Source organism: Mandrillus leucophaeus, unplaced genomic scaffold, assembly GCF_000951045.1.
Source record: "Mandrillus leucophaeus isolate KB7577 unplaced genomic scaffold, Mleu.le_1.0 Scaffold123, whole genome shotgun sequence".
NCBI lineage: Eukaryota > Metazoa > Chordata > Mammalia > Primates > Cercopithecidae > Mandrillus > Mandrillus leucophaeus.
Window position 1 is genome coordinate 2,569,103 of NW_012100654.1, and position 25,479 is coordinate 2,594,581.

Here is a 25,479-nt window from a genome sequence, read left to right on the forward strand (position 1 = left end):
CCCTGTGGAGTTTCTCTACTGCCACAGTCAGGGGGACCATGTTCCACTCCCTTCTTGGAGAAAGGCCTCTCTTATTGTTAGTCCTCAGTTCCTACAGGGTTTTTCTCTCTTTGCTAACTCCAGAGACTGCTGAACACTTCCATAGACATCTCTGAGCATTGCAATTAGATCTCTCCTGACCCCTTCCTGCACCACGTCTTTTATATACATAACCAATATTAGTGGAATCTCCTGCAAAGGTCCTGTGCAACCTCACATCTTCACATACCCACGGTTGGCCTCCTGCAAGGGCAAATCCCATAGCTCCTTTGTCCTCCACAACTTTCTACTGTTCCTGACTTGCAGCTATGAGTAGGGCTGAGGACAAACACTTTCTGACTGAGTGTCTTCAGTTCATCTTTATTTGTCATATTACCTTAATTCTCTTCATTCTTCTTCTTCTTCTTTTTCTTTTTCTTTTTTTTTTTTAGCACAGTGGCATGATCATGGCTCACTGTGGCCTTGAACTTCCAGGTTCACGTGATCCTCCCACCTTAGCTTCCCAAGTAGCTGGGTCTATAGGTACATAACACCATGCCCAGGTAATTTTTGTATTTTCTGTAGAGACCAGGTCTCTACAGACCAGCTGTTGTTGCCCAGGCTAGTCTCGAGCTCAAGTGATCCTCCCACATTGGCCTCCCAAAGTGCTAGTATTACAGGCATGAGCTACTGTGCCTGGTCTACCTTAATTCCTATATTCCATTTCTAGAATTCCCCCCTTTGATTGCTTTGCACAAGACTTCAACAGTTTATATTTACACCACTTTATACAGTTTATATTTATACCACTTTAAGTTTTTAAGAGAGGCTCTCAAACTTTAATGTGCATAAGAATCACCCGGAGAGCTTGTGAAAACACAGATTACTGCCCACCCTCCAACCTCCCCAGATATTCTGATTCAGTAGGTGTGGGGTGAGTCCATGAATGTGCACTTCTGACAAGCTCCCAGGTGCTGTTGCTGCTGCTGGTAAACAGACCATGCATGGAGTAGCTGGATCCAGAGCATAGGTCAGGGACAGACTGGAGGAGCTGGGTACTTGCAGGTACTTCACGGTGGGGTGGAGGTGAAGGTATGAACAGAGAGGAAAGGAGTGGAGAAACTGTGTCAACAGGAGTACATTTAGATTGTTCCTGCTCAGCCTAAGGAAAATAGCCAGGGCTCCTTTGCTCTAAGAATTGAGGCTTCTGGTGCTAAGGATTATCCAGGAAATATGGAGACCATATCAAGTCTCCTAAGGTGGTGGTGGTGGTGGTGGTGGTATTGGTGGAGTAGGATGGAGTCCAGAAGAGATGAAACAGCCATGTGTTTACATATTTGCAACAGACTATACACATTTCCTTTAGAATCCATTAAAAATGTTAATTTTTTTTTTTTTTTTTGAGATGGAGTCTCACTCTATCGCTCAGGCTGGAGTGCAGCGATGCGATCTCGGCTCACGGCAACCTCTGTCTTCTGGGCTCAGGCGATTCTCATACCTCAGCCTCCTGAGTAGCTGGGATTACAGGCATGCACCACCACAACTGGCTAATTTTTGTATTTTTAGTAGAGACCGGGTTTTGCCATGTTGGCCAGGCCGGTCTCGAACTCCTGACCTTGTGATCCACCCACGTTGGCCTCCCCAAAAAATGTCAAATCGTAGCTCATCTAACAAATTCCGCCCCAGTACGGCTGCTCTGCCCACTCACTCTGCAGTGTTAAGATGACTTTACTGGAATCTTACTCTACAGGTTTCTGGTCCCAAGAAGATAGTTTCAGCTGACTGAAGTCTTATCAGAGTTGTTTGGCTGGACTTACTAACCTTCTATGAGGACAAAATGCTGGTTGCACAAGAATGTGAATGTATTTAATGCCACTGAACGGTATATTCAAAAATTGTTAAAATGGTAAATTTATGCTATACATATTATGTACATTTTACCATAATAAAAAAATGAGCATAAGGCTGAAGATGGTATGTTTTGTGTGTGTGTGTCTGTGTGTGTTTATGTGATCAGGATTTCTGTTCATTGTGATGACCAAGGCGATGCAATGCAGATGCTACACAAACAAGCCTGCTGCGGGTTGGGAGCTCTAGCACACCAACAGTGAGGGTAATGGCTTGTCCTGGACTCTCTCATGGGCAGCAACATGTCCACATAACCTCCAGTGGCTTAGGCCTGGTCCTTCCTGGAAGCAGGGTGCTAGCCAGGTTGGTCCTTGTGGAGCCCCTCTCACACGACAAGGGCCTATGTAACTATCTGTCGTTTCTTCTCTCTTCCAGCCTTAGCTTTTTTTGTCTAACTTCATGCCACTTCCCTCTCATGATGCAAGTTCCCCCGTCTTAAGGAAGAGAGGAGGCTTCCCCAGTGCGGGGAGGACAGCTACCTTCCAGCATGCTGACATGCATGGCATCATTGGCTTTCTTTGGGACACTGAGCATCACTTCCAGGCCATCCTTGAGCTCCCCTTTCCCTTCTTCACAGCAAGTCAAAAGTTCCTGGGGGAAAAAAAAGTCCAGACACAATTAGGGCCATCTCCCCCAGCTTCCTCCCACCACCTAACCCACCAAGGAAATTACAGACCAGCTTCGCTCTCTGTAATGGTTCCCTCTGAGCTATAAAGAAAGTGAAGTAGGGTAAGGGGTTATCTCCAAGAATTCAACCACAATTTTTCTCTCACACTGAGCATTCTCAGCCCAATCTAGCCCAAACTAACTCAATCCAACCCAACTCCCAAATGGCTTGATCTGTAAGTCAGCAACTGAGGCATTCTCTGTCACTGGACTGCCCTCTTAGGGAAGGGACTACCCCGGTAAAGCACAAGAACAGAGGTGCAGTATTGTATAATCCAATCCAATAAAGAGAACAAAGAGAAGAATGAGAAGGATAAAGGGAAGATAAAGAGTGTGCTACGCAGCACCCATATATCCCTGCATGCTTACTGCTGACACCACTTTTATTTACAAGCCTCTACAGCCTGAATGCTGACTTCCATCCTACTGGGAACAACCCGAGGTTGCAGACTTAATAGGCTTGTGACACCCCAGAGTAATAAAATATTTTTAGATCATATGGATCAGGAGTTCCTAATCTGGGGCCAATAGATGGGCTTCTAGGCTATTTCACTGTCAGATGAGGTAAGTGCGATTAAGAGAGATAAAGTGATTTTCCTCAGGTTATAGAACTCAGTGGAGGCTACGCAGAGGCCTGAATCCAGATCCCCCGAATCCAAGTCTGGCACTTTATCCACCACATCAACCCTGTCTCTCCTATATTCTGTCCCCCATTGAGGCTTCCAGAGGCAATACCTTCTTTCTTTTACATCCTGGGGAGCTGGGGAGTATGTCCTTTCTTTTGTATTTCCTCACTGGAGACTCAGTCATCACCATCCCCATAAAATATATACAGTATTTGGTTGGTGGAGAAAAGATCATTTCCAACTATCTTAAGAATCATAAGACTACTTGGAATGATTTTTGCCCAAACCAGAAGAATGTTGGCTTTTCATTTTTCTTATCAGAGTCACTGTATCTTGCTCACTTTGATACTGGGAAGGGAATGGTTAAGCAACAGATCTGCAATCCATACTCTCTCCTCCAGGGGGCGGGGGATGCGTGTTGAGTGGAGGTGCTTTTCCCAGAAAGAAAGAAGTTCACCAGATCAAATCTTGTAAACACGTTAATGACAGACCTCTTGACAAATAACCTAATGGTACTTGCTAGCAAAAGAGGACTTATCTAGGAAATGCTTTTAATAGGATAAATCTGGTCTGTCTAGGGCTTCTTATGGTAAATAATCCTAGAATCTGTGGCTTTAGAGGCATGGCTCTCTGGAAGGTGTCATATAAGCTACGCAGCTATCTAAGTAAAAGGGGAATGTCTTTCATGACCAAATGACTCTCTTCAGGGCAAGTGATACAATGCGACATACATAATTTACAGACCTTGTAGATCAATCTGGCCTCAGCACGTCCTGATGCTGCAAGAAAAGGCTTGGAGTTGCACTGGTGGTCCTGGCCCTTTCCCATGTCACCTCTGTCTTGGAATTACTTGTATCCTTGAAATTAGTAGTCAAGCTTTATACTTGGTAAGATATCTAATTAGTGAGAGTCTGATCTAAAAATCCAATCCTTAGTGTTAGCTTGGATACACTCCCATAGGACTAAGGGAGCTTGAGAGTCCAAAGAAGAAGTGCGCCCCCTAGAGCACACGTTTGGGAGGGAGAAGTGATCAGTGCTCAGCTCTGTCCTTGGCTCCAGTCAGTATAATGTCATTCTTGTTCAGAAAGTGATATTGACTTCTGCCAACCTAAAGTTCTCAGATTCTCCCACCCCTTTCCTTATTTTAACCTTCCCAATCTTATTTTCATACATCATCAAAGAAAATCCTGAGGTAAAACATAAGAGAAAAAACAAGAAATATGCTTCAGTTTGTGACAGAAAACACGAATTAGTTTAATCTCCCCTGCCCAAAACAATTGAGCAAGTCTACCAATCTACCAGCTGGGCCAATAAATTTTCTCTCATCCTTGCTATACTTTGTGATAAGGAGAAGGCTCCACATTTAATTTAGGATCCTTTTGTAAAGCCACAGCAGACTTACATAAAGAATACGGAGCACTCTGACATAAAGTTTCTACTTTCAGGCCATATCTAAAGTGATGAACTCAGAGGATACCGGTAATTAAATATGCATTTATTTGAAATAAAACTGACTTTATGAAAATAAATCCCATATTATTTATTTACAGTAAAAGCTCAGCAAACTATTTTTCTCTTACTCAGCAGGCACTCTGCCAACAGCACATTTTAAAAAGACCAAAACTATCTTCTTTTCTTTTTGAGACAGAGTCTCGCTCTATTACCCACGCTGGAGTGCAGTGGCTCGATCTCAGCTCACTGCAACCTCTGCCTCCCAGGTTCAAGCAATTATCCTGCTTCAGCCTCCTGAGTAGCTGGGACTACAGGTGCATGCCACCATGCCTGGATAATTTTTATATTTTTAGTAGAGATGAGGTTTCACCATATTGGTCAGGCTGGTCTTGAACTCCTGACCTCAAGTGATCTACCCGCCTTGGACACCCAAAGTGCTGGGATTATAGGCATGAGTCACTGTGCCCAGCCTGTTTTCCAAAAAAAAAAAAAAAAATTTACTTCCTCACAATCAAATTCCTGCCACTTTATTTTTCCACTTCTTAGCTACCTCTATAGGCACCTCTTCCTAAAACACTCAATTCCAGAACAAAGTTCCAGAGCCCACTCCTTCAACTGCCTACAGCAAAACACAAGCCTATTCTATCTTCAACTTCCCTCCCTTGTCTGTGCCACATAATTCATCCTAGAGGGCTTATACCTTACAGGATTAAAGGGAGAGGTAAAAAGCTATATTTCTTTTAGAACTGCATCTTAGTTGATTTAAGACACTGGGAGTGTGGATAGTTGAGTCAGCACTGGTTTGTCTTTCTTTCCTTTTTTTTTTTTCTTTTTAAATTCACAACCCCACCAATTCCTGAAAAACCTTTGGGTGGGATACGTACATTAAAAACCATAAAAATCAATTTTAAAAAGTCTATTAGCAGAAGAAAAATAATTTCATTTTTTATTTTATTCATTTTTTTTTTTTTTTGAGACGGAGTCTCACCCTGTTGCCCAGGCTGTAGTGCAGTGGCATGATATTGGCTCACTGCAGCCTCTGCCTCCGAGGCTCAAGCAATTTTCAAGCCTCAGCCTCCTGAGTAGCTGGGATTACAGGCACATGCCACCATGCCCAGCTAATTTTTTGTAGAGACGGGGTTTTGCCATGTTGGCCAGGCTGGTCTTGAACTCTTGACCTCAAGCAATCCACCTGCCTTGGCCTCCAAAAGTGCTGGGATTACAGGCATGAGCCACCAAGCCCGGCCATGAAAAATAATTTTAAAAGGCCAAGCATTAAGTGGGATAGGAAAGAAGAAGATAATTATACACAAAATCTGGGCTAAGGAGATTCTACTGTAAGCAACCACAAAATTTAATGCCAACTTTCTAATAGCCACAGGTAAAGAAGGGCCTGAGCACCTGTCATTTAAAGACAGAAAGTATATCCATTTTTCAGGAGAAAGGATTCCCTATGCCCCTGTCCTGAGGTCTCACAAGAATTTCTTGTGAGCCTTTATATAAGAAATTTCAAAAAACAAAGAAGGGAAAGCAGTTCTGCCAGGACAGCTGGGGTGCCTGCACACTCTTTTCTCACGCTAGTCCTCAGTAAAGGCCGAGGGTGTGATGTCCAGTTGTAACACTTTAAGCCATTTCTGCAGGGTTGGATGGCTGGAATCCTGGAAGCAAACGCCCGTAGCCTCTTCTTGGAGATGAAGAAGGAGAAGAATTGCAGGGAGGAGGCTGAAGGGAAATGATGTGGCACGGCCCCACTCTGACTCAGAGGACAGAAAACCCTACCAGGGCACAGGCTCCTGCACCTTCACTGCACTGCTGCCCTCACGCCTCTCATCACGGAACCTCAAGTGCTAAGCCAGGGAGATTCCATGGACTAGGAATGGTGAACTCACTCCAGTGTGACTAGAATGGTGGATTTGAAATTAGACTGGTTTTCAAGTTCAGTGAAACAAGATTATGCAAATTTTTGCAGGCATCTCTAAACAGGAGCTGAATTACATCAGATTTTCTCTGAAATTACACAATGTACTTATAACATGTCCCCTACTATCCCTTTATCTTTGCATTAAAGGAGCATCCAGCAGTATATTTCAAATGAGGGAAAACTCTACCCCTAAACTTTAGGAATTAATATAGATGGGGGCTATTTAACTACTTGTGTCAATTCCCCAGGCTTTCTGTGGAAATGACATGATTTTCAATGTATCAATGCATTCTTATATGAGAAGGATCAACTCAAATTACTTAGTGTTTTGCATATTTGGTTATTTAACTTTTAACGAAAAGGTTTTGAAGGAAGATCCAAATCTCCTGGTTGACTCCAGAAGAACCCCAACATGCGAGAACCTACAGATGTAAGAATACCCTTGTGTTTTAATATGTACCTTTTGACTATTTTCCCTCAAAATCCTCATCGTCTTGGCAAACACAGAGATTAAGACAATGGTAGGTGCCACTCTGGCCTCAACTATCCATGTAAACTGGCACTGCCCTTAGGACTCTGACCTTTTATTTATTTATTATTATTATTATTTTGAGACTGTGTCTCCCTCTGTCACTCAGGCTGGAGTTCAGTGGCGTGATCTCAGATCATTGCAACCTCTGCCTCCTGGGTTCAAGTGATTCTCTTGCCTCAGCCTCCCGAGTAACTGGGATTACAGGTGCACACCACCACCCCGGCTAAGCTTTTGTATTTTTAGTAGAGATGGAGTTTCACCACATTGGCCAGGCTGGTCTCAAACTCCCAGCCCCAAATGATCTGCACACCTCAGCCTCCCAAAGTGCTGGGATTATAGGCACGAGCCACTGTGCCTGGCCAGACTCTGACCCTTGATTTCATCAACAGCAGGGGCTACCAGGAAGAATCTGCTTTTATAAGGAGGGACAAGAAAGCCTCTAGGAGCCAGTCAGTGCCTGAGAAGGCAATTGCTAAAAGTTCTGCAGTGGTAGGCAGATGAGAAAATAGTCACAACTTATTCCTGCTCCCTTTTCTTCCCTTTCTGCCTTAAAATAGGCATCTGGAATTCCATGGGATAGGACAGCAATGCCAGTGTGGGCGGAAGTTCTGCTCTAGGTAGAAGAAAGGTCTTCAGGTGGAAGCATTCCCATCCTTACGGGCCAAAGCTGGGACTCCCTTGCCATAGGCAGTAGGCAGTGGAGGGGGATGTGGAGGGGAGGGGAGGTACCTTCAGGAGAAGTTGATATTTGGTGATCCTTTGGACAGGCTTAATTAGGTAGGAAGAGATGGAATTGGCCAGACCATGCCGTTGCTGTATCTCCTGCAGGGATGAGAACAAGGTGCAATTAGACACAGAGGGGCGTGTGTATGTGTGTGTTCTGAAAGGAGAGAGGCAGGGGTCAGAAGAGAGGAAGAAAGAGAAAAAGGTAGACAAGTTTGAGAACATGTTCTTTGATAGGGAGAGGGAGTAAAAAGAGAAACAAAAGAGACCAAGATGGATATAGAGAGAAAATAGGAAAGAGACTAAAAAGAGAGAAGGGTTAGGGAAAGAAGCAGATATGTGAAACAAATAGAAATTGAACAAAAATGGAGAAAAAGAGCAGTAGGAAAGAGAGCAATAAGGTAAATAACAGAGCAGAGGGTAAGGAGAGATGAAGTAGGAGTGAAAGGAAATCAGCTCCAAAAAGGGGAGAAGAGAGTACAGGGAAGGCAGAGAATGAGGCTCTGACTTCCATTCTGATGGCTCCTGATGAGTCCTTCCCTGCCCTCAGTCACCTTAAAATAGCACATGGATATATCTCCTTTATTAATACCATCCTTCTCTTTAAATTTAACACATCCCAACTTAGGGTCATCACTTTATTTCTTATAAATGTTTCATAGTGATCCATGGCACCTCCTTCATTCTTCAGGTCTCCTAAGCTAGAAACCATGGAGTCAATTTTAGTCATTTCTCCTCTGTTATCCCTGGTGACAAATCTTTCCTTTCCATTTCCAGGGACATCACCCTCATCACTCACGCCCAGGCTAAGGCCATGGCCTCCAATTGCTGTTTGTGCTTCTAATGTCTCCTTTTATTCTCTATCCTACCTCCAAAATGATCTTCTACTCCCCAAAGTCTAGGGGTTATAAGCAGCAGAAAAAGGTACATTTTTGTCCCTGTCCTCAAAAAGCTTACAGTCTAGCTGAGAATACTCAACGCATATGAACTAGAGATCAACAAAGGACAGTACAGGAAATGGTACAGCCAATAAAAATGGGAAAGATTACTGGGTTTCGGAGTGGCCAGGTAGTTAGTAGAGACAAGGCCTCAACCTCACCTGGGGCTAAGAGGTGAGGTGGGCAGGTGGGGTGGGTTAAGTAAAAGGTTGGAGAAATGACACTCACTTACATCAAACACAAAATGTATCGGCTGAAATAATCATTGTATGTTTACATGATGATGAGGACCATGACTGAATGGTACAGAGGATGCACACCCACCTTCCATAAGAAGTGAAAAATAAAGTTAGATATGCAAGGCTGGGTCATTGATGGGTTTGAGTTAGAAAAGAGTTAGGATATGAGGGTAAGTTTTTCAATGGGAAAGCATCACAGATCTTAAAGAGAAGAAACGGGTGGGGCATGGTGGCTCATGCCTGTAATCCCAGCACTTTGGGAGGCCGAGGCAGGAGGATTGCTTGCGTCCAGGAGTTCAAGACCAGCCTGGGCAACATAGCCAGATCCCATCTCTACAAGAAATACAAAAATTAGTTGGATATGGTGCCACGTGCCTGTGGTCCCAGCTGCTTGGGAGGCTGAGGTCAGAGGATTACTTGAGCCCAGGAGGTCAAGGCTGCAGTGAGCTATGATCATGCCACTGCACTCGGCCTGGGTGACAGAGAGAGACCCTGTCTCAAAACAAACAAATAAACAAACAACAAACAACAACAAAAAAGAGAAAAAAACACATGATGAAAGTAACGTTTCAGAAAGAGTAATAAATATCTAATAGCAACATGGGGGTAAATCTTGGAGAAATAGACAGAGACAAGTTATGAAGCTATTGCAAAAGCCCAGGTGTGTAGATCTGAAGTTGCCACATGATCCAGCAATTCAAATTCCAGGTCTATGCATGAAAAACCTAAATATCCATGAATTGATAAGTGGAAAAACAAAATGTAGAATATTCATACAATGGCATATTATTTGGACATAAAAAGGCATGAAGTTCTGATGCACGAAACAACATAGATGAACTCCGAAAACATTATGCTAAGTGAAAGAAGCCAGTCACAAAAGACCATGTATTATGACTCAATTTTTATGCAATGTCCAGGCAAGGCAGATCTATCTGCAGTGACATAAAGTACATCACTGGTTGCTTGGGGGTGGGGGTTTGTGGTGGAGCGCTGGGAGGTGATGGCTAAAGGATACAGGGTTGCTTTGTGAGGTGATGAAAGTGTCCTAAAATTGACTGTAGGGATGGTTGCACATATCTGTGAGCACACACACAAAAACACTGAATTCATACTTTAAATGGGTGAAATGTATGATATCTGAAATCATCTCTCAGTAAAGCTGTTATTTTAAAAATAGGTCCAGGTATGCAATGTAGGGGCATGCCCTAAGCTAGAATTAGTGAGAATAAAGTATTAGGAAGAATAAAAGAAATATTTTAAAGATGGACTTGATAGGACTTGTTATGGGGCTATGAAGAAGGGTGGAGGAGAGATAATAATAATTTTAAAAATTATGCCATTGCCTATAAGAAATGATTTCTATCCCAGAAAGTAGTAATTTTGTCACTATTTGCCTCTTCCCCAGAGGTGTGTAGTTACAAGGCTTGAGGATGATGGGCAAAACAGCTGCAGCTTGACTCTCTTCAGGCAACTGAACCTTGTGAGTTTATCTGGGAGCTTTGGCAAGAAAGCACAAGCAACAATTCACCTTTGGCACTCTTTCCTCTCTGACAAAAAGCCCAGCTTCAGGAAGGCTGCATGTGGAGCAGAGAGGGAGGGGCCTACATCAGTCAAACCAAGCTTAGACATCACACCCATGCTGTTCTCACATTTAGGGTCAAAAATTCTGGATCATGTGAATGTGTAAGCCTTTCTAGGACTTTAATTCTCTGCGTTCTTTTTACAGTCATGGATATTAGGTGACTGCCTTTATTAAGGGTTTATCTCATTTATAAATCTCATTTATAGAATGAGGGCCTAAAGCAGATGGTTCCTAATTGTAGAAGTTAGGGAAACTCTTCCGATGGAATGAAAATAAGCTGCAAAGATTATGCCTTTTGGAAAGTTTTGAAAGCAATCCAGAGAGTCTACTGTCCTCCATTCCCACTTCCAGGGCAGACTTGAAGAACTCATACTGGACCGGTTTTCTGGCTTCCATCAGTCTTTCCAACTGATGTAGAGGTTCACTAGGCACTATGTTGGAAATGGGGTACACAATGGGAAATTTGCGGATATATCTGACTTATCAAAGCATAGAAATTGGCTAGAAATGGGGATGAAAGGTAGGTAGGACTAAGGGAAAATACAGTCTGGTGCCAGGCACTGGGATGTGACAAAAATGAATCAGGCATAAGGTCTCAAGGAGCTCACAGGTGGAGGGAGATGTGAGTAACAGAAAGGTGCATTGTTAACCTGCCAAAAGGCAAATCATTATAAATGCTATGACAAAGAGACAAAGTACAAAGGAAATGATTCATGCAGGAAGTAGCATGTGAACTTTAATGGATAGGAAGAATTTTGAAGAGAGAGGGACAGAAGGGTGTGTGTGTTTGTGTGTTTGTACTGTGTGGAGGGGACACAATCTATCCTAGGCAGAAAGAGCAGTGTAAGCAAAGATAAGGAAGCAGAAGAGTTTGAGGCATGCTCAGAGCACAGGACATGTATGTCAGAAAAGTGCTAAGTGGAAGACAGGACACAATGTATTTAAAATTTCAAAAAGACCCTTCTGGATATTGCTCATGAATAATCAACAGAAGCATCCTAAGAGAAAAAGATTCTCAATCAGATGTAATGGTGGCATAGGGCATCTAATATGATACCCAATAATATCAGGTGAGAGAAGCACTTTTCTTGGGTTCTTCTGTGATGCCAAATCTAACCCAAGATATTCTAGTGTGGGACACATACAGCCATTTCCATATTAATGCTTCATTGAAAAAATCATGTGCGTTTTTCCTCATCTGGCTTCTTTCCATTCAAGAGTCATTTCCTTACTCAGCAATATGATATTTGCAGAATCATTTCTGTTGAGGCAGTGCCAGGCTAGAAAGATGCTCAGGGAAGGTGTCTTTTGTACACTTGAGTACAAGAGCCATGTTTAAATGTCTTTATATACTCCACGGGGCCTAGCCCACTATCTTGCATACAGTAGACATACAAAGATTTATGAAAAAAATGAAAACAGGTAGGCAGAAAGATAGACAGATAACCTTTAAAAAGTGCTGTTTCTAGTTTCTGTCACTTCTGATATGACTGCCAAAATGGCCTTCACTGCTATAGTCCGCCTCTCACTAAACTTTCTTTTTTCCCCAATTTCATCTTTCCCTCTTATTCATCCTTTGAATCCTGCAGGGCCCCCTTTGATTTTGCTTACTGTAAAGCCAATAGGTCACTCTCTTTGGGAACCAGCACTAAATAGATCCCACCATTCCTCAACAGGATTGTGTCATCATTCCAAACCAAAGCATCTGACAAGGCACATCAGCCTCACTCTTCTCCTGGCTTCTGTTATAGCAGAGGTGTTCAGCCCTGGCTGCACATCACTGTCACCAGAAACTTTAAAATATTCCAATGCTCAGGCCACAGTCAGGCCAATCACAGCAGAACCTCAGGCATGGGATTCAGGAATCAGTTTTTTTCAAAGCTCCCCAGGTGATTCCAATGTGTAGCCAAGGTTGAATCAATTGCATTAGAGAACTGATTCTCAAACTTGAGCGGACTTCAGCTACCCAGAGGCCTCCTTATAACTCAGGTTGCTGGGCTCCCGCTGAGAGATTCTGATTTAATAGACGTGGACTGAGGTCCAAGGATCACACTTTTGGAAACACTACGTTTGTGAGAGCTGTATGTGAAGCAGAAGTGAAATATATTAATCAACCACTGCATCATAGTGGGCCTTCTCTAAACATGTGCTTTATGGCTACCTAGGTTTGGTGTGGAGGCATGGAGACAAATTTGCCTCGTCCAAAATCACGCTGGTCAAGATAGGAAGGGATAAAACAAAATACATATACTGTTTTGTTTTGTTTTTTCCATGCTTAAGGTTTGGAGTGGCCAGTAAAGAAAATTTAGGAAAAAAGGATAGCTAAACATCCATCATGCCAAAGCAGAGAAGCATTTCCACCTGCTCATCAGCTGCTCAAGAATAGAAAACCACAGCTTACATCAAAGAAGGTGCCCGCATGCTCCAGGATAAGCTGGTTGGAATCAGGCTTGTTTTTACAGTAGGTGACATACATCTGAAATTTGTCTGCCTAAAAAGAACAAAGATAATAACAGATAAGCATTCATTAGTTGCTCCCTTCTGTCCACCATGCTGAATGCCCCAGCAAGGGCTGTACAGTCAAAACCCTCAGATGCCAGTGTCTAGATTTTCTATGGCAAATGTTCCATGCTCATCCAGCCTCCATGGTCTCCTAACAGACATTGGGATGTCTTTTTCTGTCAGTACGTACAGAAAGCTTCTGGAACTGAGCTCATTTTAATACTAGTTTGTGCTAGAAAGAATCAGAGAAAGCAATTCATATATCCTGACATATTCTGAAGTTAGACAAAACTTACAGATTTTACCCTTTTTTTGATTATCTACAATTGTGCTCCCCATCTTGAAAAAGGACAGCATTTGCTCTGAATACAAAAACAAATAATGAAGATAAAGTATGATCTCAGAGGTAGATCTGCTTGTACTCTAAATGTCTCCATCGGACAAAGGTGGAGGGGCATGGCAAGGAACTATGCCATCCCCAACCTCCCAGAGCAATGACAGGGAAAAAGAAAGCAGAGTAACCCCCTGGGCAGAGGCTAAACAATGGTTCCTAACCAGATTGTTACTTCAAGCCAAGAACCTTATGGCTGGGAGAAAATTCAAGACTCTCAAAACTCTCTGGGTTAGTGTTACTGGGAAAGGTATGTGTATTTTGGCCAGCAAATACTTTTCTTATTTGGTGGAATGCTACCCATCTCAGTGCCTTTGGAACTTTGTGTTGGCATCCTCTTCTGAGACAGCAGCCCAAATAAGTGTTTATTACAGCAGGTTTCATTTATGCTAGCATTGTTCTAAGAGCTTTACATGTATTAACTCATTTGGTCCTTATGAGACCTCTATACAGTGAGTTCTGTTATGATCCCCAGTTTGCAGATGAGAAAACTGTGGCACAGATTGATCAAGTGACTTTGAATTCCCGCAGTTAGCAGGTAGCAAGTAGGGTATCTGACTTTAGGCTTTTTGATCTTGACCACTGCCTTTTAATACATTACAAACAACTTCTTCTACCCTTCATTTCTGCATTAAACTCATATATTAAGATTATGAGACTTAAGAAAGTCACCTTGGGGTAATTCTTGGTAAAAGGTGAATATTTTATCCAATCACAAAAAAATTCTGAAACCAATTTTCAGGGCTATACACTACCTAGGAAGTTATTCATCATCCCTAGGAGATGATGATAAATCATTCTTATGACTGATTGTAAAGGAAATCCACAAATTTCATGAAAGAAGATGCAAAAAAACCCCTTTACTTAATGGTCAATCTTGTCATTCTCTATGTTGGTTGTGCAAGGAGTCATAAATTATTTATCAGCATTAATATGAGCTTTGCATTGGCTCATCTATTTAGAGGTAGAAAATGTATTAGGAAAAAATAAAATGGTAGCTAAGACTTTCTGAAGAAACAAGAGTGCTTGAAAGCAAACGTTAAGATTTCATGAAAAAAAGCTTGTCTGAGAGTCAGGTCTTGAGTTGTGGGACTGGCTGTGATATTTATTACGTGTCAGTGAACTAGTCAACCTCCGATCTCATCTGAAATTTTCCCATCTTTAAAATCTAAAACATAAACATAGTCCTGCCTACCACATAGGGCTGTTGAGAACATAATCTCTCTGAATCATGAAGACACTTTGAAAGGCAATTAGCCCCTTATGGGTGGAAGTTATTATCAGGTAATTACGAAATAGTAGAACGCTTGACCCCGGGGGAAGACTTGCATGTTTGCACTCAGTGTCCTAAGTGGACTTCCCTGGAGATGTTTGCATTCACATATTGTACATGAGCCTGAGTTCAGAATAATGCGGAGTGGAGAGCCAATGAAGACTAATGTTTCAGTTTATATAATTAGAACCCGGTACATTCAGTCCCTTTACTTGGCCCATGACAATAGCATGAAGGAGGATGACCAGGCACTCATCTTGTGGGTCAGAATTGGGATGGATACCCAAAAAATCTGTTTTTCTCTATTAAAGAAGAAAATGTAACGAATGGTTAGGTGGAACCCAAAGGATACATGCTTGAGGAGATGGACACCCCACCCATTCTCCACGATGTGCTTATTTCACATCGCATGTCTGTATCAAAGTATTTTGTCTACCCCATAAATATATACACCTACCATGTATCCACAAAATTAAAGATAAATTTAAAAAAAATGGTTAGGTGGCTTCCTAAAGTTCTAATTCCCTAATCCATATCCTGTAACAATAGCTAATGAACTGAGCTGATGCAGTTCCTCTGCCAGGGGTGGTAGTCTTGTTCCACTCTTCCAACCTCACAGTTTTAGAAAGTTCTTAGACAGCTTAAGACGGAGCTTAATCCTGATGTCTAAGAACTTTTCCCAAGGCTTCTCTCAGACCTACTCGTGGTCCCTCTCAGTAGCCCCTGGTCCTGTGTGAGACTGGCAGTGACCCCAGTCCTTAGGTCAGGCACTGAAGAGTGGTGCCATGTGTATGGGCAGTGGGAGAAGGATTTCAGGTAGGTTACCCAGGTAACAAAGCAGTGTCCCACATCCTCAGGCAGTTGCTCGTACTTCTCCAGCTCTTTGAGGAAGATGCTGCAAGAGGAGAAAAAGACTGAATCAGACACCTCTGTGCAGCTGACCCCCCCGAGGACTGCACTGAGGCCAGCACAACCATAACTTCTCAATTATTTACACATGGCTTCTCTACTGTCTAAGCGACAGATGGCGAGGTGCAGTTTTTAATGTTGGAACTAATTTCATTAAAATGTATGTTAATTGATTAATTACTGCTACTTAAAATAATATTCTTTCTCTTGGGGTGAACATTTCTAGGGGTGAAAATAAATAATAAAATATTTTATTTGTGTTGGACTTTTTATTAGCAAGTAAGAATCTACTTTTTTACACAAGTAATCTAAGCACATCATAAATATTTTAAATAATAGAGATATTTCAAAGAAACAAAATAAAATATCACCATCCCAGAGATAAAGTAGAAAAAAATTCAGCCTATACTGGCCTCTTTCTAATTTTTGGCCTCATCTTCCACCAGTAGCCAATTTGTACTAAAAACTATGTATTAAACAATGTTTTATAATACAGACACGATTAGGAAAGAAAATTTAGTGAGTAAAAAGTCACACTACATTCCAAAGCTGAATCGAATTACAACTGAATTATCTGCCAGTGTGGATATCTGTGCCATGGCTCCTTTCCATGTTAATAAATAATAAATAAATAGTTACACTGACTTCAAAATAATGTATTAAATCATTGGTTTGGGTTCAGAGGATATAAATTCTAACAAGCCAACATTATTAGAATGGTATTTGCTTTAAAAAACAAAATATTTTTCAAATAAAAAGTGATTATGAGGCTTTGGGGACACATACTGACAGAAGCGGAATTGCTATGATCTTTACAAGGAACAATTTGACAGTACTGATTAAATCACGAATGTGCTTATCTTTTGACTCTGCAATTTGAATTCTGGAAATTTTCCTGTAGTTATGTCTATGCATATAAGATGATTTATATACATGAGTATTAACTGTGACACTGTTTACACAAGCAAAAGATCGCCTGTAAAGAACAAGGTATTTAAACTATGGTACATCCACAGAACTATACACTATGCAGCTATGAAAAAAAGACACAGCTCTCTATGTTTTCATACAGGAGAACTCTGGGAGAAACTAAGTGGAAAGGTACAGAAGAATATGTAGAAAATGCAACTTTTTGTCTCAGTAGGAATTACGTGTTCTTATTTCCAACCCAAGAAACTAAGAAAAGACTTCACCACAGGGAAGAAGGTAAAGGAACAGAATAGGAGACAGTGGCGGACAACACTTCTCAATGTTTACTTTTCTATCTAATTTTGATTTTAAAACTGTGAGAATGCATTACCTTCAAAAATTGAATTAAAAGATAAATGATACAAAGTGGTTCTGCATTACTCTACTACTTACCTGTACCATGGAGGGGCAAAATGTTATTTGACTAACTTTACCTAGCTTCTATTGTCCACACATTTTGGCAGTATAATTAATTACAAGTGGTTATGGATTTCATATATGTGTTGTGCGTTCTTCCTTCAGCAACATAGAATGACATTGTTTGGAGTTTAAAAATAAATATGTGCAATTAAAAATGTTTGGCAAGTCCTATATGGAAAGCCAAAACGCTAACAATAGTTGATGGGATAATAGATGACTTCTTTGTCCATCTGTAATTTAATTTTTTCTACAGTAAATGAGCATTGCTTTAGTAATAAGAAAAGAGCCATTTAAAAAAATCTGGGGGACTCCTAGCAGTAACCAGTTTGTCCTTACATATGTGATTTTAGAGTATTCTGACCTGAATCATAGAGTAATTATAATGATATTTGGGCTTCAGAAATGCAAATATGTAGTGCTCAAAGTCAAAAAGTATCATATTTGTTGCTACCTTTTAAAGAACTACAAGTGACACATTTAAACTAATATGTACTTAATATGACCATTAAAGCGCAAATTTTAAAAAGCACTATATAATGTTATAATTGAGGATCAAACTTAGGTTAAGATCCAAAGGGAAATATACTTTTTTGTTGAGAAAAGAATCAATCTGCCTCATCATCATATATATGCACACACACAGGTACACACACACACACACACACATATCTAGATATGCACACACACACACACACACACAAACACATTTCAATTTAAAATTAAAAACATTTTTTTAAAATAATAGAGATGAGGTCTTGCCATGTTGCCCAGGCTGGTCTCAAACTCCTGTGCTCAAGCAATCCTCTTGCCTTGGCCTCCCAAAGTGCTGGGATTACAGGCATGAGCAACTGTGCCCAGCCTGGGCCGTTCTCCCTTAAGAATAGTCAAAGAAATGGTAAAACAGCCTGGATCAGGACATTCCACACACAATATAAAACTGTTTTATTGTTTCAGAAGTGGCAAGTATACCCATGATGACTCAAGGAGAACCATTACTTGACTTATGACCCAAGGTCAGTTGGTCTGGTCACTTTAATTTGAAGTAAACAATGATAATTATGTCTAAAGAATTGAACATTGACAGAGAGAAAGACAGTGCTAGCAACTTTATTTAAAATCTTATCAATTTAAATAGAGCAATACCCTGACTTTTGTGATAGCAGCTACCAAACACCTATGGGAAGATGCACAATTTGAAAATCCTCAGGAAACAAAAATACTATAACCAGAATTAAATGCACAGCATATAATTTTCATGAGGAATGCCTTTCTGTAAAATGAAGGTTTTAACAGCAGTTACCACTAGCTCACCCACCTACCTATCCCCAGGTCTCACTTTTTTCCTGTCCCACAACTAAGCACAAGTTAAAGAATCAGCGTTCACACTTGGTCACAGTTGTGAAAGGGTCTTCCAAAGCTTCATCCCCCTCATCTTGAAATCACAACTTTGCTGAGGCAGGCAGATCACCTGAGGTCAGGAGTTTGAGACCAGCCTAGCCAACATGATGAAACCCCGTCTCTATTAAAAACACAAAAAATTAGCCGGATGTGGTGGTGGGCGCCTAAAATCCCAGCTACTCAGGAGGCTAAAGCAGGAGAATCGCTTGAACCCGGGAGGCGGAGGGTTGCAGTGAACTGAGATCACGCCATTGCACTCCAGCCTGGGCAACAAGAGTGAAACTTCGTCTCAAAAAATAATAATAAAATAACAACTTTGTGGGGGTGCTTGTAAGGATTTAATCCACAGGTAAAAGAACCCAACTCAGTGCCTGGTACACAGTAGACACTAAATAAACAGTAGTTCTTCATGATCAGTGCTTCTCAATCTTAATAAACTCATACTCTTTGATAAACACATATACCTGACACTCTTCCCCACTCCTGGAGACTTACATCTAGGGGGAACTCCCTACCAAGCCCTCGCTGAAAACTCTGCAGCAGGTTATTTTCTCCTAAACCATATCCTGGGAAAATCTTGATTGGTTATTAAGCAACAATTAGATTCCAAGGTCACCTTGTTCGGGAAATGTTGGGCTAAGCTGGTTTATTTGCTGAAGAACTTCCAAAATCCTATAATATGTTGAGTTACACTATAAACCTCTCAAGTAAATACAGTATGCAGTGCTTCTCAAACTTCCTTGTGGGTGCAACACTTTTGGGGGGAGTATCAGACTTTGTCTCAAGGAACACTCTTGTAAAACTCTAGTTAGTGGTCCCCACACCTAGTTGTGCATCACCTTCTGGGGTGACTATCTGAGTAAATGCATTGTTTAGAAACGCTTCCTGGGTAATGCCCACACATCCAGTCCATAGATCAGCATTTAAAGGCAACTGTCCTAGATTCCAGCATGCTTCCAGATGGCAAATCCTACATTGGTTCTATAGGATTTAATTTAGGGGGAGAAAGCTACGATTTTTTTAAAAAAAAAAAAAACAACCTTTTCAGCTTGTGCCAGGTGCATCAATTGATAAGTTTGAATAAGATATTCATTACCATCTCAATGTAATTGTTGAAAGTAAGTGGCAATATTAAACTCTGTTTTGCTTCTTAATTTGAAGCTTATGAAGACGACAGATTATCTAAGTCTGATCAATATCATTCTACTTACTTCAAATAGACATGATGAATTTAAATTAAAGCAAAACAGCTCACAACTCTCTTCACAAATGATGGAACATTTCACCTTAGCTGTTCTATAGCAACAATTTGGCCCTCACCACTCCAATAATTACATGTAATAAATTGTGAAAGAATGAGCAAAGCAAGTCGTTTGTGTGAATGTCTGGGGTTCTTTCAGAAAGGAATAAAACTTTTAAAGAAATGTCAAGATCAAGGCAATGCCATTACTCTATTAAATTATTACAATATAATATATTATGCAGTTACTTTGTGAGGAAAATGCTTCCCTTTGGCTTTGTATACAATCCCGGGAAATGAAACTGCTGGCATTTATTAACAGAAAGCTTTCTGAGTTTTGTCATTAAATATGATAGAAATAGCACTATTTCAAAGGTGCTAGACTGGTTTTGTTATTCTCTCGGAAGGTGAATTTGTTCTACAGTCTCACTGCTTCTGGGGAAGTGTATCCTTCATTGAGGGGCTCACAATCTTGTCAGCAAACAGACTTTACATGAAGGGTGCAGTCTGCATCTAAATGGAAATATCTATTTGATGACCTTGTATGTCAATGTGCATTTGCTTGTTGGAATGCCAGAGGTGATAATAAGGGGAAGGGGCCTGTTCTGGCAATGGGAAAAAGAGGAACAAAGTGGAGCATACATTTAAACATTCAGTCGGAAATGAGGTGGGGAGACAGATGTGAGGTTCATGTATTTGTAGGAAGTCCAGGATATTGCCTTCTTTTCAAAGCAAGGCTGGGTAACTGCTTTCATGCAAGTAGAGCTAGAGATTATTTCTAAAGAATCCATTAATGACCAGGCAGATTCAGAGCCTAGAACATAAGAGGCTCTAGACCGTAGGGGCTAAGATAGCTGGTTAGCATATTGGAGCAGGTATTAAACTAATGGAGGGTCATGTACGCTCAGGGAAAGGTGCTGGATTTTTCATGTAACAGTTTCAGCACAGTTTGATCACTGAGGCTGAGCCATGAGAAGCACCTGGCTCTGTCCCTTCATTTCACACTTGACGCTTTAGCCCAGGTTAGGGATGAAGAGGAATGGTCTGCAGGGCTGGACTCCCATTCAGCACATCACACTCTCAGCCTCCAACCACAAGCAGCAAAATTTACCTTGCTGCATGGCTACCTGTTGAATACGTTTTTGCCAGTATCTTCTTACTTTGTCTAATCTGTGTGATCAGATGAGTAAAGTTATTTGCATAGATATATACCAAGTTTAATGTTAACAAAAAATACAAAAGATTAATCTTATGCTTAATGTTACTCATGTCCATTAAGGTGGTGTTTAGCAACCAGGCATGGATGCTAAGAAGTTAGTGTGTAAAACTAAAACCAACATTACTTTGACACATCCAAACGAAGTGTTTAGACTTTGTCTTGCTTTGGGTATTCCCCAATGTCTGTAAGCAGCCCCAATGTTGACAGCTTACTGAAAACACAAACAAACACAGTAACAAGACCACAGCTACATTTGTACAGGGCTCCTCTGATGGGTTCTGCAAGTTACCTCTGCAAGTGTGCGTTTGGGGACCAAAGAAAAAGCACAACAGGTCTTCCCCTTCCTCTTTCCTTGACATTTGACTATTAAGAAAACGACAGCTGGATTCTTTGCCTCTGTCACTAATTTTGGTTTGGGCAGATCATAAACCTTTGTAAGTTTCAGTTTCTATAGAGCAAGGGACAACTAGATTATCTTTAAAGATTTCTTTCGGGCTTTTATATTTGATAATTCTATGATTTTCTATAAATGAGAAACCACTAATATCAAAGGCATTTGGAGTGGGGGAAGAAGCTTAGAAAGCATAGAACATGCACATTTTAAGCAAGAGTGTGTGTGTTGGGAAGGGGGAGGAGGGGCAAAGAGGGAGGAAAAGTAGCAGCAGCCTGGCAGGGTGGCCTTTCCCCGGTGGCCTGAACGGCACATCCCTTCTCTCACCACCTGGTGGAGCTAGCGCCTCACCGTGCAGCCATAGATTAAACCCCTTGTGTTTGAAGGGGTTGTAAAATCAATGTACGGGTGGCAACGATAATTTTTAAAAAGAGGAGGAAGAAATAGAACCTAACACAAAATACCACAGTGCATCACACATAATGCAGGTATTGTTTTTCAAAATTTAACTTCCCCTTTATGTATAGCATATATGCATGCATATATCAGGGCATAATGTACAGTATTTTTCTTTGGTTCATGATAAAAAATGGTTTGAAAAACACTACCTTGCTCATTCTTCTGCAACAGGATGGTAGCTCTGGGAAGGTCTAGGTCTCTATCCATCTCTTTCCCTTGCTCTCCTTCTCCTCATCCCCTATCCTTCCCCTAGAGCCTCTTTCCCTAGATGGGTCTACCTACCTACCTACCTACCTGCCTGCCTACCTACCCCACCTACCTATCCACCCTCCCCTGTCATTGCCTCCCTCCTGCTCTCCTGCTTCCTTCCTTCTCTATCTCTTCCTTTCTCCTTATTACCTGCCCACTTCACGGTTTTCTCACTTATGCTCTATCCACCTAACTCTCTCTCCTCCTTTCCTTTTTTCTCTCCCCACATTTCTGACTTGCACTATCCCCGCCCACCACCTCTCCTTTCTCTTCCCTCAGTCTTACAGACATGGCTGTGATAAGACCCAGCCTACCTAAGAGTGTGACAATGGGACCTCTCTCTGCTTTCCATGACTCAGGATGGTGCCCCACTCCCAAACCCCCTATTGCCTTTCAACCTCCCTGCTAGACTTCACCACTTTTCGCCCTTGCAGGGCTGTTGTTCAAACTTTATTCCATCATCAAGGAAGCCATCCCTGCCTGTAAAAATCTCACCCCTTTCTTAAATTATATCTCAAATGCCCCCTTCTCCATGAGGCCTTTCCTACTCTCCAACTGAGGCTATTTTCTTTGTGCTCCACTTGTGCCCACCTCCACCCTTATCACAGACAGGTATGTCATTCTCAGAACTCAGAGGGCAGATACTGGGTTTGATCACAGTACCAGCTTCATCTTCAATCTAGCACACCTTTGGCCCAAAGGAGGAACTCTGGGAAGATGAACGAAATGTGGCTGTGGTTCACCTGTTCATTGAGGTACCCCTCCCTAAATTCCCCAGCCTCGATTTTACCCCTGCTGCTCACCCCTCACTGCTCCTGGCTGACCCTGGCCTGGCCAGTGCTCCCAGCTCAACCTCACACATCTCTAGTCCTGCTCCTGCAGGGAAGGGAACACCAGGCTGGAAGGGTAGTGGCTGGTGGCCAAGGCCAAATCTAATAGCTTCCAGCCAAGCCTAGCAGGAGGGAGTGTGCAGAAGGGGCATTCAGCCTTGGTACTTGGTCCCTAATTTGAAAATCTAGACCTTGCTGAAAACTGATTTATTTCAGGTAATTGTTGTATGGGTGTGGCACAAGAATGACATAGCTCTGGGAGAAATGGGTAGAAATATTCATCAAATTCTAAGATCCACATGAAAGCTGGTTAACTATGAATTAAACCAGCCAGATGTGGCAGCCACCAATGGTGGTCTAGGGAGTGAGAGAAGGGGAGGGAGTGCTGAAATGGGAGACCAAGCCCTGGAATCTAACACCTGACCTTTAAGGAAAGGGGAGGGGCACACACGGCTCCTCTGGGCCTCTTTGTCTGTATATGGAGAGGGTTGCACTTGATGGTTGAGAGGACCCTCTGAGCCCTGGGAGTAGAGATTTTATTAAAATGTTATTGCTCAGACTCACATATGACTGTATCTCCAAAAAATTGAAAAGGAAGTTCAGATTTAACAGAAGGTGATGAGCATTTTAAACAAAAAGCTGTCCACACCAAAGTTGGAAATCTAATAATCAGCAAGCTGAAAACAAATTATTTTCTTGAATTACAAGTTGTATGCTAGGCAAAATGGGAAGACTGCATTAACAAAATCATTACTGTCTGGGGATCTACTAATGGAATATATTCTCCTGTCTGAGTGCTCCAGAAATGCTAACAAAATGCAATCAAAATAGGTCTAAGTCTTGTGTAGATAAGTAAATTTCATGATCTGTATAGTTATTTCTGTAGGAAAGAGATGTAGTGCAAAATGGGGAGAGTGGAGGGCAAAACGAAGCATCATTCTACTTCAATCTCTAGTTTGTGTTAAAGCCACTGTTTGCAGGTATTAAATTCTACATATTAAATTGTTCTTTAAAGAAGTTTTGGTGCTGGGGAATTTCCCCATTCAATACCTATAAAGACAAAGGTCCTTGAGACAGATCACACACACACACACACACACACAAACACACACACAGGCACACAGCAAGACAGAGAACTAATTCGGTTGCAATTTTTCAAAGTGACACCATTTAGACAGATCAATACTATCTAGCTAAGATATGTATTCACCACATAACCCTTGCTCTAGGTGCTAATTTTCTAGTGACTTAGCTAATTAAGTTAGCAAGGTCGTGTCAATCTCAATCCCTTTCTCTCTCAATCTCTCAATCTCCCAATATCCTTTCCTCCTGCTCTCCCTTCCATAGGCTCTTTCCGAATTACAGGCAGATAACCTGAGCTATGCACTAGAAATGAGAGGTGCATGTTTCTGTTAGACAGTGCTTAATTGCAACTTTGGGATAATACAAACAATTGGGGTTAAAAAGCACCCTTTGAGTTTTTTTCATATTGAGAAGTGACAACTTCAGAGAAGTATTTCTGAAGGATGAATAAGTATTAGGACAACTGTATGGTCCACCCAGTAAGAAGCTTCCAAGAAACTCCTTCATGTAGAAATTAAGTTATTTTGCTCTTCCAGATGGTGCTTGTAGTGATGGGGTAGAAATTCATACCTAATGGTTTGCTCTGTCTTGAGACTTTTACAAACAAAAGATTAAATTATGACTTGAATGGTATTAGCCACAAGTCTGCAAATATTAATTTTATTTTTAATTTGTTCATCCATGCATTCACCTACCAAACAAGTATTTACTCAATGTTTACTTATGTGCCAGGTACCTGATTACGCAGTGAAAGATGTTCTCCCCTCTAAGCTGTCCTTTAGAGTTCACAATTCCTGCATTTTCTAAGTTGGCTAACTGCCATTTTATCTCTTATTTATTAGAGATTTTAGAGGTGTTATGTTTTCCTCATTAATCAAAATTTGTATGACACAAGTAGAAAGCATATATTATGAGTACAGTAAAGACAGCCCACAGATCCTGTAGGAAATTAATATGAAGCTTGATTTTCTTAGATGTTTCCTTAAATTATGGATAATTTAAACCATTAATTTATTTTTGGTCAATAGCTTTCTAAATGCACTACAGTTATTTGCCTTTAGTGCAGAACATATTCATGACTCAGGGTTACCACTAATGCTAAGTATGCTATGCTGTAACACAGTGACTATATTGGGCACTATAGTGGGATATAGAATGGTTTGCACCAATGCTGAGTAGCCCTTGACCATCATGAGTTTTTTTTTTGGGGGGGGGGGTCTATTGCCTATTGTTTTTGCAGTTTGTCTTCTTTAGACAGCTGCTGGTATCCCACTACTCAACTCACGTTCTTGATTCTTATTTGCTGTTTCTAAATTGCTGTGGGCTTACAAACAATATGATCAAGAGGTAAAGTGGTTGTTAGGGAGGATAGAAAGATGCTTCTAGGAAAAGACAAGAACTTAATTTTTGTGACATCTCTTCTGGTTGTTGAGTGGCTAGTTGTTATTTTCTTTTTCTTTCTTCGTAATGTTCTAACTCGATAATATGTGCTGGGTAGCTGTTTTCTTGATAGTTGGATTTCTTCCTCAATTTACAGC

At 41.3% G+C, this 25,479-nt stretch overlaps 1 protein-coding gene across 4 annotated transcripts in view; it reads right to left on the minus strand.

Moving 5' to 3' along the window:
• The window catches only part of KALRN (kalirin, RhoGEF kinase), a 651,545-nt gene that overhangs the window by 248,897 nt on the left and 377,169 nt on the right, over positions 1 to 25,479 (minus strand). For all 4 annotated transcript variants that reach the window (XM_011971540.1, XM_011971542.1, XM_011971541.1 and 1 more), the window contains exons 26-29: positions 15,600 to 15,669; positions 13,010 to 13,099; positions 7,853 to 7,945; positions 2,406 to 2,517 (exon numbers count right to left, since the gene is read on the minus strand). In XM_011971540.1, coding sequence (XP_011826930.1) covers positions 2,406 to 2,517; positions 7,853 to 7,945; positions 13,010 to 13,099; positions 15,600 to 15,669 — 365 coding nt within the window. The remainder of the gene's footprint in view (positions 1 to 2,405; positions 2,518 to 7,852; positions 7,946 to 13,009; positions 13,100 to 15,599; positions 15,670 to 25,479) is intronic.